Genomic DNA, 15,374 nt, shown 5'->3' with positions numbered 1-15,374 from the left:
AGCTGAAAGTATACAGATATTATAGAAAAAGTATATCTTAAAAATGAATATTGAAATGTCAGTTCTTCTCTCTCCTTAGGATTACCATTAAAAAAAAATCAGAGTAAATATGGGTATGACTTTCATGACTCCAGAGTCTTACTTGTTCTGCCTTCTGTTAAATTCTATATAAAAAGGTCTACTGAAAACTATTTTCCCCTCTTCCATGGCCATAGGTGACAATTGCTGAATATGGAGAAGGAGAGGATGAAGATAAAGATCCGTATCCACCCTGTGATGTACCAGGTACGTGAATACCAGTCTGAAGATAAAAACATTTAAATCTGTCATTTAAAATATCATGAACTGCTCTCTCTGAACACTGAATCAATTCCTTCAAAATCAATGAAATTGTACTCTGTTATCAGTGAATGAATGGGGCTCTAAGTTGATAAGTACAACATTTTTCTTAAGCTCTCTTGGCAGTACAAGGATGAGGGTTAATAACTGTGAGCCTGAAGGCTTTTGTGCTAACAGTTACCTGAAGTGAAAGCAAATTCTAAAATGTTTTGCAGTAAAAAGATGTTCCAGGGCTGAAGATGCTTTTATCTCAGCATCTTCCAGTCCAGCAAACACCTCTATCTAAACATCTGTTTTGACTGTTTGATCATGTATTACAGAAATCTGTTTCTACCTTACTATTGGAGCACTCATTCATTGGTCAGACAGTGCCTGGTGTCCTACAGTACGTTTCAGGCATGGGCTGACAGTCAGTCTGAGCTTGTGTGGGGCTTCTGGTACATGAGCAGGGGGTGTGATTCTTCAGTCTCCCCTCACAGGATATGCCCTCCAGTCTCTTTATCAGCTTTGTTGTCCTCCTCTGGATGTTTTCAAGAGCCTTAACATCCTTCTTAGATTGTGGAGCCCAGAGCACACACATTATTCAAAGAGAAGCTGCACCAAGGCTATGTATGTAGTGTCAGAATCACCATTTTTGACCAGCTGGCTATACTATGTTTGCAAACGTTTTAATTTCTTGGCTGCCATGGCAAGTGGCTGGCTCCTTTGAGCCTGCTGTCACCTAGTACCCCCAGATACCTTTCTGCAGCGCTGTTCTCCAGCCACTCATATTCCAGACTCTTATTATTTCAAGTGCAGCATTTGGCTCTTACATCTGTTGAATTTCGTGCTATTTGCTGATTGGCTTATGCTCCAGTCTATCTAGATCCCTGTGCAAGACCTCTTGTCCCACCAGAGAATCAACACCTCCTCCATCTAGTATAATTAGTGAACTTTCTAAGGATGCATTCCAGTCCTGCATCCAGACCAGTGATAAAAGTGTTGAACAGGACTGGTCCTAGAATTGATCCTTTGGGGACATTGCTAGTCACGTGCTGCCAGCCAGACATAGCCTCATTCCCTATGATCTTTTGCATGGATTTGTATAACACTGCCTATTTCCAGTCTTCAGGGACCTCCCCGGACTCCCAAGACCTTTGGTAAATTACTGAGAGAGGTACACTCATAACACCTGCTAACTTCTTCAGTATTCTGTGGTGAAACCTGTCAGCCCTCATGGACTTCTGAACATTCATAGATTCACTTGATTTTTTCATAGATGTTTAAAGCTGTGGTATATAATGTACAGTGCATATATATATATATGCAATTTTATATTCTTATGAAGCAAAGTTAATCCTTTATATTTTTAGTAAAATAAATGTTTAATTTAAAGTAGGTGAAGATGAAGAAGATGAGGAGGATGAACCTGAGGTACCTGCAGGCCCACGTCCCCGTAGAATATCAGAGCTAAATATGAAGGAGAAGATAACACCAATCCCTGAAGGGAGCGCCTTCTTCATTTTCAGCAGCACCAATCCGTAAATATCATTCTGGAATATACTCCTTTAGCTCCTCCAGCAGTGAAGGAGTACATCTTCTTGCACTGAGTGTAGGGACAGAACTGTGATATCTGCAGCAAGATAGGAATTGGTTTCTAAGTGACTTGGTAAATAAAAAAATTTGCTAAATACATTAATTTGCCTCCCACTGTGAAAGATTATAGTATTTTATATGTATTGACTATGAAGTCTGCATAGGTCCGAAAAGTACCTCTTAATGTCCTCAAGCTAGCTAGTTTGTTAGTCACAGGATATAAAAGATGTGATATAAGGTGTGAGGATTTCTGCATGAGGTAGGATTCCTAGAATCTGTAGAAAGAACGGCATGTTTTTGTAGCAGTGAGAATGAAGAATGAGAAAAAAAACCATAAGAGAAAAGGAGAAAGGAGGTATGTATCCTCTCAGTTGACAGTGTTTTTCTAGATTAAAACAAACACTGACAAATTATTTAAATAATCAGAAACAATAGTGGTTAGATTTTGGATATAATTGAACTCTTTCACCACTTAATCTAACTCCAGAGCATTGCAGTTTCTATAGTGATGAGGAAAGCAAGCTTCAATAGTCAGTAAAAGTTGTTACTGATTGTTAGGTGGAAGTGAACAAGTGAACAGAATTCAGATCCTGCAGGACTGAAGATAGCTGTTACATAGCAGTTTCACAGGCAGTCATAGCAGAGCTTGTAAAAGTTACTTGTACAGGAGAACCCTGTTTCCTCCTTGGTAAAAATCTTCACAGGTTAAATTGAAGGGTGATACAAGCTCAATATCGATTGTGTGGATTGTCTAATACTGAGATTATTTTTGGCAAACTAGAAAGATATCTATTTAATCTGGAAATTTTAAGAACACGTGGTGATGCAAATACATTGGGCTTGTTGTACATGTCAATTTCCTTTTGTTCTTAAGCAATTCTATAGAGTTTTTTCAGGGCAAAATCTCCATTTACTTAATGGAGATACACTGTACTCAAGTAATCTATCTGAAAGAACAAATTTCCACTGAGAAACTTATGATTCTTCAGGAGAATATTTCAAACAACTTTAGTGTTAGTCAGTTATGAATCATAACACGCCATTTTGCCAGTTTAATCCTGGACCAACTCCTACAGAATGCTCAGTAGCATTATAACTCAGTGATCTCTGGGCTCAGTGACTGTGAGCATATATGCAATAGCAGCTCTATAATCTTCAACACCCAGTGGTCCTATAATTCTGCAAAAAAGAATCTTCAAGGGAGATTATTATTTGATTGGACTGTAAGTAACACAACAAGATCTCTAGACTTACACACATCTCACCAAATTAATATTTTCAGTAACTTCAAGAGTCAAATACAAGTTGAAATCTGAATAACTTTAATTGACATTGCTTTCTATGTACATACAAAGTGGTATAAACAATGGAATTTATAATGGCATTTGTAACCTGGGAAATTCTCTCTCTTATTCTTTTGATAAGTGTACCTTCACAACTGCTGGACTGGATTTTTAATTTATTTAAGTTTTTATATAGAAGAGCAATAACTTCAGCATTTACACCATGTTTTAGCTGCCGATGGTTTCCCAGATCTGTCATTTTTGGCAGAGTAATAGAAAACAAGTTGTGTATTAGCCATCTGCTGAGTTCTATTTGCACATGTGGTATATTTTTGTATGTCTTCTGCAGAATTCGAGTGGGATGCCACAGGCTCATCAATCACCACATCTTTACCAATCTCATCCTTGTCTTCATCATGCTGAGCAGTGTTTCCCTAGCAGCAGAAGATCCGATTCGCAGCCACTCTTTTCGAAATAATGTAAGCCTATCAATTTTGTGTCTGGAGTAAAATATATCCTCATAGAATAATAATCCTTTGGGACTAGTGCCTCATTTTTAATCTTTAAGTGAAGTAATGTTCCAAGTCAAACATTTGCATTTTTTGTTGTTGTTGTTTTAAAAAACATAAATCTTTCCAAGACAAGTAGGTTTACTGATGTATGTACTACATCACAGGTAGTACAGCAATTTTGCATCTGGGGTGAAGAAAGCTTCTCAAGATATCATGAGTTGTGCATGCTTTTGATTAGTTATGAAATAGTCAATATGATTGAACTGGTTTATGGGGATTTGGACAGAACTGTCAGATCTCTCCTGTCTTACACGTGTGTTGATCTGAAGGCTAGCCATGGACTTAGAGGAAATTCTGTCATATCATACAAGAAAGAAGAGCCTGCTGGGTCAGTAGATGTTCCAGTCCTGAAGCTGCCAGAGCAATTTCTTGGGAAATGCAGCTTTTGTTTAGTCTTCCCTTTTAGAAAATAAAGCTTGAAAATTGAACTCGTAATGTCAAAAAACAAACTAACAAACCAAACCAAATCAGCAGGACATCAATAGGAAGGCTTTCTAAAATCAATCAAAAAATAAACAAATTGATAATCAAAACTCTAAACTTAGTTTCAAGATGTTTGACAATCTAACTTGTGATTTTTAAAGGTTTGGGAATGGCCAGAATATGACAGTGGGCTAAGTGCTAATATTCTGTATCTGAGGAATTAATTCTGCTTGAGATTCTTTCTGCAGTTTTGACCCAAATCTCACCACTGCCTCAGGTGTTGTGCTTGCATTTGCATTGCTGAGCAATTGCAGACTGCACAAACTAGATTCTTTTTAGATGAAGCTAAAACAAGAGTTACACACCAGCACACAAAGTCAGTGCAAAAACTTCTGGTTTGTCAAACATTAAATTCCTCTTGTACTCAACTAGTGCTCCAGCTTCTGAAGACTAAAATGGCCACCTTACAGACCTAAAGAACTGAGAGATGTCCTTCAACCTCTAATGGGACTTGAGTTCATGTAATGAGGAGGGTAGACACATATCAAGGCAAAATGAAACTATTGGTTCTCAGTACTGTTTCTGTCTGCTGCTTTTCTCTTGTATCCCTGTACTACTGTAGGTGCCACCTCTGAACGTTTCTTTGGGTTGTTGCTGTTCTCTGAACATTTTTTTCAGTGATATTAGCAAAAAAGAAAAGAAAAAAAAAGGTTAATGCTTCTCCCAAGGGTAAAATTAGATCAAAGTAAGAAGGCACTCTCCATGAAGTATATAGAGGACTTGTGTGCTCCCTATACCTGTAAAACTGGACAATTACAACTTTGAGTAGATCATGATGATGGATAAGAAAAACAGAGCTGGTGAGCCATAATGAAATTGTTACTAAAGGGCTGATATTTCTTTTTGTATATAGAACAGTGGTAGGAAGATACTGCTCCAGAGTGGTGGGAATTGAAGGGATTATAGCTTTTCGTGGCACAGGAAGTTAAATTTTTTTGAGTGATTTTGAGAAAACATTGCCTTCATGTTGTAAATATTCACAAACAGATCAGACTTGCATATTTTTCTTGTGATTACCTTGAATGATTGTATTGCCTTTAGCTGGCCAGCTTGGTAGGGGAAGGAACTCAGTATTGAATGACAGCATAGAGAGTGTTTAGCATTGACTCTGTGAGTTTGTATTAAAATATGATTTCCAGAGTTGGCTGTTATATTTCTACAAGAGTGGCCTCTGCTTGTTCCAGTTGGCACTCAAGTTCAGTAGCATGGCTTTCTGTTGAGTGTTAGTTCATGTTATCTTTTCTGCAATTATGAGTGCTTCCTTTCTGTCCTGTGCTGTTTATGTTGGATATCCCATGTTGGGTCGTTAGTGAATGTCGTGTTGTTTATAGCTGTGCTATTATGGTAAACATTATCCAGGATAACAGACAGCACATTGAATCGAGCCACATTGCCAAACATGGGAGTTAACCATCCTGATGAGTCTCATGTTAGGTGTCTGTGATAAAATTTGTGGTAGTAAAAGCATGAAAACACGATTTCAAGAAGCAGGAGTTGCTTCACATACATTCTTTAATTCTAGAATGAATTCCTTGCTAGTTTTTGTTGAACAGCTTTTTTATATGACTCTTTTCTCAGCCACAGCAAGGGATGGAGGGCTGTGATCTTCAGTGGAACATGGGGAGAAAAAAGATTTCCTTTGGTCTTGTAGGAATATGTCTTTTGTGTGTTGTCTTTTTATTTTATTTCTCCTTCCTATTTTCTCAGTTGAGCACAACTGTTTTCTAGGTGAACTGCTGGATCCTTGCAACTGAACTAATACAGTGCTGCAGTGTATGTCTATGACTAAATTGGCAGCTAGTAATACTGCCACCTTAAAAGAGTGAAATGCCAGTTCCATTGAAATATATATGCACTACTCCTATTGATAGCAGTGAAGTCAATATCATGTCCGTGATATTTTTAAAAGTTTGCATGTCACTAAATTAAATTTCCAGCAAATAAACATCTGCTGTGTCTTCCAAGTAAAATAACAATAATAATAATAATAATAATAGCTGCAGTGCTGATTTTAGTTTTAGTTATTTGTTAATGTGCTTTGTCATACTCTAGCTCAATCTATATGGGAACAAAAACATCAATATGACTTACTAATAACAAACATTTACTTCTAATAAACCTTTATTCCATAAGATTATGTATCTCTGTCAAAGTCTGAAGCAGGTACCTGTGAAAGCAAATGGAGGAAAGCCTGAAATAGTTGAAAGACGGTTTCACTGGATATTTGGTAAAATCTCACATCTAAACATGGTGGCATATGACAGTTTTTTAAGTAAATATGAACAGTTGCACAGTAGTCGGAATTTTAAACTGTGTTCACTTAATTCCCCATCTACCTGTTTCTATAAGTTCAGGTGTTGTTGTACATGTGGTATAAATTGTAAAAGCTTATTGATAGATGAATTTCTTACTGTGGCACATATTATACCTTGCAGATACTTGGTTACTTTGACTATGCTTTCACAGCCATCTTTACTGTTGAAATCCTGTTAAAGGTAATGCATTGTTATTGATCCTTGTTAGCTCAAAAGCAGCTTTAGCAATAATGTTTGTAACTTTTTGTTTACCTTCCAGATCCTAGGGTATGCAGATTATGTCTTCACTAGTATGTTTACATTTGAGATCATTTTGAAGGTAACAGGTTTTCAAAGGAAGTTTGTTTAAAAGGATTTTCCTTGTGTGTCACTTGCCAAGAAAAGGCACTTGAAGTGTTCTTCGCCTTTTCTCTAAGCGATCAAAGCTAAAATTTTTTTTCAACCAGAGGAATATTTTATTTGACAATTTCTCATAGTTTTGATTGGTTATTTTTTTTTACCGTTGGATGCATGTAGAAGATGATTTTTTATCATTGCATCAATTTAGTACTTCATTTTTTACCCTTTTTAAACTTACAGTTGTCAGAAAAGGGAAAAATAATTCACTGCGCATGAGCTTTTCCTTCTCCCTGCTCTGGCATTTCCAAAAGAGTTGATCAGTCTTGTAAGGAGGGAGCATGTAATTTTTCATTTCTCTTGCTGAACTATACTGACAGAGCTGAAATAGATAACTATTCTCTTGCAACAGGACTTGCAAGATATCTTGCATTTATCTATCTATACACTAAGATACTTTTCATTTATCTTATACTGGGCATACATTTAAATACACAGAAAGGCATAAATATGCTTGCTTAAATGTATTACCCATGCATGAGTTCAAAAATGGCATTCTAATGTACAGTTTGTGTACTGATTATTAAGATTATCTATTGGGGTTACTCAGAATGTATGTGTATGGAGCTTACTCTGGCAAAGAAGCTCTATAACTGAGGGTTGGATTCATGTGTAGGAAACTGTTGAGAAAGTAATTTATTTATTTATTTTTAATTTGTGAAACATTTTTTCCAGAAATTTGCATATGATTCTTAAAAGTTAATTCAGTGCATACTCAGTGTTTTTCATTGAGTAGCCCCGATTTATACACTGGTACACTAAGAATCTGTACATAAACTTTGCATTTCTAGTTGAGGATTAAGCTTAACAAAATCTCCCAGCTTTTGCTCATATTGCTGTTCATATTCTTCACTATGCAATTTGATTAACATTAATTGATACAATATTTGGGCTGTTTACAAGACAAGCTGCATTGTTAAGTAGTAGACTATTTTTATGCTTGAAAATATTCACAGACTTTAATCCCTTCTCATTTCCAGGAATGGGGAATTGGTTAATTTTATAACACTTCTTGTATTATTAAAAAAACAAAAACACCACCAAACAAGTCTTGATTTTTCACATCAAAGAAAGGAGGATTGAGGAAGATCAAACTAAAGGAAAAGAAGAAGCAGGAAAGTCTTGTAGTGTTCAATCAAAGTAGTTCCAAGCTCTGAATTTGAGAAACTATACTAAATATGTTAGCATTTCTACAGCAGAAGAGTTGGTAGACCAGCCACGTGCTCTGAGCAGCAGGTTGTATTGCTCCTGTAGTTTGAACTGTGTCTCTGTACAGACAGAGGAATTACTAGACATGGCATAAACAAACATAACTAGATGTGCTAAGAAAAAGAATATTCTCACTAACTGCAAAAGATTCTGGCATTAAGTTATTCAAGGGAACTTGAGCATGAATTACTGAAATCTGGCATTGTTAAGTAATGAAAAGATATAAAAAGAAATTAAAAGCCCATCATAGGAAGACATGTTGATGCTTCTGACTGCACTAGCTGCTGGAAGCTCTGCCTGGCAGTGCACTCACATCTGCTTATAAAGGAAAATAATTGGTACCACAAAAATTTCAGAGGACATTCAGAAAATCGCACATGCACGTACAATGCCTGCTTTACTAACATCTCTCAGACACTGGCTTTGCTTGCTCACGGATGGAGCCCTCCATATTTCCCCAGTTGCATTATGTGCTGTGCTTTTCGTGGTATTCAGGTCACACCAGCAGCTGCCTGAGTTCTACAGGATGCAAATTCAATTTGATCTATAAGGATCTATAGGAACAATAGCGATTCTTAATTTCCAGTCAAAAAGTATGTGAAATTGAAACAAAGATAACTAGTAGCACTATTATCAATTTCAGGGAAGAAACTTGTGAAACTTCCGAAAAGAGACATTAAAATAACTCACAACACTTGGAGAGTCTCCCTGTGCTCTGTTTTACTGGCTGCTCTGCTGACATAAGGTGTTGAGTGTGGTGTTGAGGTTATGAGGGAGGATATGAATACCAGAAAAGCTGCAACATCAGTTTAAAGCGTTTAAGAATTCTATTATGTAACCCCTGCATTGCTTTCAATTGCGTTGCTTTTTATTTTGATTTTAAGTCTATTTTCAGCATTTTCAATCATAATCCATAATTATTTAAAAAGTACGAACAGAATTTGACTTAAGTGCAGACTCTGTGCTTCTTATTGGCACAAGAGGTTTCTTCTGAGGATTTTTTTTAACTAGTATTCCCTCTCACTTTTGGTAAGGGTCTAATTAATAAATTCAAGTGGCAAACTCAGCTTTGCGGTACCCAGGAAGATCTGCCCAGTGTCTGCAGCCATAATAAATAGAGCCTCTGTCACTGGCACCTAGTGATACTGGCAAACAATGTAAGCAAGCTTCTTCACAAGATGCCCACTGTGTGTTCCTTTAATCGTAATCAAGGCTTAGAAAGCAAAAAATGAAGTCCAACAGGAAGAACAGTGTTTGATATTCCCTGCAGTCAGCAATGCTTGGGGATTGCAGTTCATGCCTAGTACAGAAGTCCTACAGTCACAGAACTGTTTGCATTGAAAGTGCCCTGTAAAAGTCATCTAATCCACCCCCCCTGTGATGAGCACAGACATCTACAGCTTGATCACTGCAGTTTAATGGTTGTTCCACTGCCTAGAGGAGTCAGAATCACCACTACTACAAACATGCTGTACGAAACACTCCAAGATACTCACTGGTGGCCTCAACCCATCTCCTGTATGGAGGTGGCAGCAGTGTAGCTCTGCCTGGTGGCAGCTTTGAATGGCTTATGCACCAGATTTTACTCTTGGGATTTTGCAGTATGTTTTCAGCTCATTCAATTCTCAAGACAATAGGAACAATGAGGAGTCATAATCTGTAGCTTACAGTTTAGTAAGCATGGAAGATTTATGATTCTTGCAGTCATTTTTCTATCAAAGGCCCAGCCACTTGAGTGAAATCCACTCAGCCTTATCAATTACGTAAAAATACATTTGTTCACATCAGAAGTAATTGACACATTTGCTTATGTTTCTTGAACAGATTGTTTTTTTTTGTTTTTTTTTTTTGAGATTTAAATGAAAGTTACTTAACGTATGTAACACTTTTTTAAATTTTGGTTGTTTTTAGAAGGTGATACTATTGTATGCATTCACACTCTAGGCAAGTGTCTTGTAAACAGCCTAAATGCCAACGTGAATAAAGTGAGATAGAGATTAAACATGTAACAATTCTGTTTTTAGATGACAGCTTTTGGAGCATTCCTTCATAAAGGGTCCTTCTGCAGAAATTACTTTAATTTGCTGGATTTGCTGGTTGTGGGTGTTTCTCTGGTATCATTTGGTATTCAGTAAGTACTATAATGTGAACAATTTATTTCTGCTCTGGGGTTCTATACTGAAATCAGCCTTTCAGCTCCTTTGTTCTGCCATTGTGTGTGGGTGCAGCCAGAGCTGGGAGCGGGAGTAGGAACTGCTTTACATGGAGAGTTGTAATTCAGTGCTAATAGAGATTGGAAGCAAATCACTGCTTCCCACTATTGCCAGGAGAACAAGGAGGAGCACAACTGCACTCAGTTGTGTAACGGGGAATTCCTGGAACTTTGTGTTACTGCCACATGTACAGCCTAATTCTATGAGCTTGTTCTTTTGGCATTGTCCTGCTGGGATATATAACCTGACAAGATTTGAAGGGGAGAGAAATGGCAACTTAATCAAGGCTGTAAGTGGTAATGGGAGATGTTTTGCTTCCTTTGGATCAGGCAGAACATAATAACAGTCAGAAGGTGCTTATTGATTCTCTAAGTGAGCAGCTGTGCCTTGTTTGAAATCATCTGTGTATCCTTTACTGACCTAGAAATGAGCAAGGGCTGTGTCAGTCAACCACATCCTGATTTGTGTTCTGCTTGTGCTACAATACTTATTATGTAAGATTTTAGTTTTACAGTGTGTTCTTTAAAGGACTGTCAGCTGTTATAGATACTGAAAGAGGATATGATTCCATTGTGATCTTTTCAAATCCAGTTTGTTGGAAACGAAGGTATTCATTGACTTGCAGGACTTGCACAAGGTTTTTGAATGACTTTTCAGCATGGGAAAAGAAAGTACTCTGGAAAATAATTTGGTCTTGACCAACCTTAGTTGTGTTTGTGTCAGACAAACCTCTGAGCTGTTAATTTCCGAGGTGCTCAGGGATCAAAATGATTCTTACAGTATTTGTGATGTTGATTGTGAGAACATTGTTATTCTTAGAAATAAAATCAGTTATCTTAAAAGTAACAAACTTTTATTTTTTCCCCAGGTCAAGTGCTATCTCAGTTGTGAAGATCCTCAGAGTTTTGAGAGTCTTGAGGCCCCTAAGGGCAATAAACAGAGCAAAAGGACTAAAGGTTTATATTTTTATATTTTACTAAGTTTCTTTTGTCCTAATTCCTCGTTTCTGCTTCAGGTTCAAAAATCTAACACAATAAAAATTTCCTGGAGGAGGTCACAGGGCAAACCCATGAATCAGTTCCTGATTCTTAAGCATGCTGGGCCAGATTCTGCCCACAGTTCATGTAATTTGTACATGGAGGAGCACCGGTGCCACAGAGAGCAGAACGACCATGATACTTTCTGTGAACCAGCATGTCACAGCAATGGCTCAATTGCCATTTTGCAGAGCATGTGTACTTTTTAATCAATACATGTTGATGGGTCTGTCTGAACAGACTCTCAGACAAATTTGGGAAGTGAGCTTAGCTATGATAGCAGTTATAATACTGTCAGTGCAAAAATAGTAGCTTTAAAAAGTAATCTAAATGAGATAAAGTGAGCTTTTATTCTAAGTATTCTAAATTTAAAATATTTTCTCTCTTTCTTTCCAGCACGTTGTTCAGTGTGTCTTTGTGGCTATTAGAACTATCGGAAATATCATGATCGTTACAACTCTGCTGCAGTTCATGTTTGCTTGTATTGGAGTGCAGCTCTTCAAGGTGAGCAGACTCAAAAGTAGTACTGCAGCAAGAACAGCAAAGCTGGGTTGAGTTCTTGGTGCTTGGTGGGTTGGTCTCAGAACCAGTCATAGTGTAAATTCATTTATTGTGTGTATTCATTTTATCACTGTGTTTTGTTTTATACACAGGGAAAATTCTACAAGTGCACTGATGAGGCAAAACAGAATCCAGAGGAATGCCGGTGAGAACTCCTTTAAGCTAAGAAAGTGACACATGTTGAGTAATGTAAACTGCACCAGATAAGGACAGGCATATGATACGTTATTTAGGTTGGTACAAAGAGGAATTACCATCCTGAGATTCAGGAGAAAACTCTAAAACATAAAGGCAGTCAGCAAGGCTTAGCAAGGAAATAAAACAAGCTTATGATGGAGTAAAATTAACTATTTTGAATTAATCATTGTATAATTTGAGGGCGAATGAAATATTTTACTAACAGCAGTTGGTTTCCTTTCCTTTCCCACAGAGGGATATACATTGTTTATAAAGATGGAGATGTTGATAATCCAATGGTCAAAGAGAGGGTCTGGCAAAATAGCGATTTCAACTTTGACAATGTTCTGTCTGCTATGATGGCCCTTTTCACCGTGTCCACTTTCGAAGGCTGGCCAGCGTGAGTGATGTTCCACGATATTAATATTGACAGATTTTCCAGAAAAATTCTCTATCATTTACTGAATATTTTGGGGCAACAAAGCAGTCTTAAGGAATGTGTAAAAAACTTATTAGTAAAGGAAGGAAATAAACTTACTATCCTTCTGAATCTATGCTCTTTTCCTGTATTTCTTCATTCACTCCTATCAGCAATGGGAGAAGTTTTCACATTTTTTTCATTCTCATATTTATAGGAAGTGAATGAGGGTGGATTTTTAAATACAACTTATGTTTTGGGAAATTTTCTTTACAAGGAATTCAGAGTACAAAGTAATTGTATTCCAGTAATTGCAATTTCCCATTTCTATGGTCTGTAAGGGTGCAATGTTGAGTTCAGGAATTCAGCAAAATGGGATTTCAGTCTTTATTTTGAGATTTCAGTGTGGTTCAGAGTATGGGACATACAGCTGTTGAGAACACATTGTTAGTACATGGCTTCTTTCTGTCTCTGAAATCAGCATAAAGAGAGGAACAAAATACCGGAAAACTTAAAAGTACTGTATGATGTCAGAATATATTATTTTTGAGTGCTTGTTCAAATCAGTGGGATCTTGTATGCTGCATAGAGAAACCTGAGAAGAACAAGCTGCCATTGACAGTTTGTCTAAATAAGTAAAGTCTTACAGGACAGCTCAATGTGAAAAATAAAATAATGCAACCAGTCTTGATTGATTTTACTGAAATCTTCTATTTTTACATGCTTGTAAGTACTCTCGCAATCAGTGAAAGATGTTAATAAATAATAGGGTATTTCTGAAATCTATCCTCTGACTCAGCATATTTTACTGTTTTTTGCCATATTAATGCTAATAAATATAATTTTTCTTTTCCCCAGGCTGCTATACAAAGCCATTGATTCCAATGGCGAGAATGTAGGACCTGTGTACAACTACAGAGTGGAGATCTCCATTTTTTTCATCATCTATATCATCATTATTGCTTTCTTTATGATGAACATATTTGTTGGTTTTGTCATTGTTACATTCCAAGAACAGGGAGAACAAGAATACAAGAACTGTGAGCTGGACAAAAATCAGGTTAAAATACATAATGATCTCTACATTTTTGAAAGTATTCGTTTTTATTTATTTATTCACCAATTGCTTCCTTTCTGCTTTGGACCAGAGGAGGGCATCAGAGACATACCTTAGTAGTAAAATGATTTTTAAAAGTAGTCCAGGTAGATAGTATCAATTGGTACTCAGGTCACTCTATACTCCTTTCTGTAAGCCCTAACATCTCAATATTTTTATTGTGAAGGGTGTTGCATAATGGTAGCTAGTGTCTTAGTGTCTCAGTTCTTGGTGTCATGCTAAGATAAGTGCAAGCACTTATCATTTTATCCATAGGCAGAAATAGGCTTTACTTTATGAATAGATATGGAGAAGTTGTTTCTGAATAGACTGAAAATGTTCAAAGTGTTCAAAGTATTCTACTCTACTATTTTCCCCTATTTGTTTTTTAAATTCATATATGATACTCAGATTCCCCTTCTATTATTTAATCCTTTAACTCAGAGTCTTCCCAGTGACCACTCATGGTTTTTTGCCTACTTTTGTTCCACTGTAACACTCTTCATCCAACATAGTTGAGCATGTCACTCTGAGGAGCATTCATAATGCATTTTGTGCCCCAACAGTTAGCTTTTGTAAGTATTCTTCAAAAGACAAGGGGAAGGCCTATCTTATATGGAGATATTAGGTCCAAAGACCTGGAGACAAATCCATGATGCTGCCATCTATCAACTTAACTAATAGGAATAAACCCCTGGCGTTTATTTTGCAGACTGCAGGATTTTATGCTGTGCAGTTACAATCATGACTGAAAGCTTAGTAAAGACAAAGTGTAGAATACAGACTCATTAATAGTCATGATTGTTATTAGCTGAGATTCTTTACCATGAATTCCTTATTATGTCTTAATATGATGGTTGAGTAACAATGTGATGATATGTGTATCAGTGCACTTAATGCTATAAACAGTACCTGTATATGTATATGCATACAGTCTGTGGTGTACTAGTACACTGTGTGAAGTGAAATGCCTTAGAATTTCCATCTTTGAATCTTTGCATGTGGCTCAGTGGTGTATATTCCCAGATACACTTAGAAATAACCAAGTGAGTGTTGGTAAGCTACTAGATTAATTTATAAGTACTTAAAACTATAAAAAATAAAACTATATAAAATAGATACACTGTTTCTGCATTTAACAATCTGTTCTCATGGTTAATTATATTCCCATTTGATTGACTCTTGGCTATAATCTGACAATTTTTGATGTATTTGTTTTTACAGCGTCAGTGTGTGGAATACGCCTTGAAGGCACGTCCTCTTCGTAGATACATTCCAAAAAATCCTTACCAGTACAAGTTCTGGTATGTGGTGAATTCTACTGGATTTGAATACATCATGTTTGTCCTCATCATGCTGAACACACTTTGCCTGGCTATGCAGGTAGGAAAACCAGAAGCTCTTTTGAAGCCGTTAATTTGAATGGGAAGGAACGGTGTAGATGATACAATGCCTTTTGTTTACATCCATTGACAACTTCTTATCATAGTACTCCTCTGTGATATGTGCTAATCTGTGCATCAGTTCTCTGAAGAGGTTTGACAGAGCTTGATGTTTGTGGTGATCTTCCTAACCCAGTGGAGCTCACTGATCTGTATTTGGTACTTTTCATGCGATTTATAATTGTATATTCCCAAGATTGTCCATGTGCAGGAAATCTGAAAAGAGCCTGTTTTAGTTAGCAAACATTTCTCTAATTC

The 15,374-nt window shown here is 36.8% G+C and overlaps 1 protein-coding gene across 1 annotated transcript in view; it reads left to right on the top strand.

Annotated features, from left to right (window-relative positions):
• Positions 1 to 15,374, top strand: part of CACNA1D (calcium voltage-gated channel subunit alpha1 D) — a 157,734-nt gene that overhangs the window by 101,270 nt on the left and 41,090 nt on the right. Inside the window, exons 18-28 of the mRNA XM_065749761.1 lie at positions 216 to 285; positions 1,715 to 1,859; positions 3,547 to 3,676; positions 6,688 to 6,747; positions 10,197 to 10,303; positions 11,254 to 11,341; positions 11,819 to 11,926; positions 12,076 to 12,128; positions 12,414 to 12,560; positions 13,437 to 13,638; positions 14,899 to 15,057. Coding sequence (XP_065605833.1) covers positions 216 to 285; positions 1,715 to 1,859; positions 3,547 to 3,676; positions 6,688 to 6,747; positions 10,197 to 10,303; positions 11,254 to 11,341; positions 11,819 to 11,926; positions 12,076 to 12,128; positions 12,414 to 12,560; positions 13,437 to 13,638; positions 14,899 to 15,057 — 1,269 coding nt within the window. The remainder of the gene's footprint in view (positions 1 to 215; positions 286 to 1,714; positions 1,860 to 3,546; positions 3,677 to 6,687; positions 6,748 to 10,196; positions 10,304 to 11,253; positions 11,342 to 11,818; positions 11,927 to 12,075; positions 12,129 to 12,413; positions 12,561 to 13,436; positions 13,639 to 14,898; positions 15,058 to 15,374) is intronic.

Source organism: Cyrtonyx montezumae, unplaced genomic scaffold, assembly GCF_038088225.1.
Source record: "Cyrtonyx montezumae isolate F1298 unplaced genomic scaffold, pur_monq_1.0 scaffold_6, whole genome shotgun sequence".
In the NCBI taxonomy this organism is placed as follows: Eukaryota; Metazoa; Chordata; class Aves; order Galliformes; family Odontophoridae; genus Cyrtonyx; species Cyrtonyx montezumae.
The sequence above is the reverse complement of the archived record's forward strand: the minus strand, read 5'-3'. Positions and strand labels throughout refer to the sequence as shown.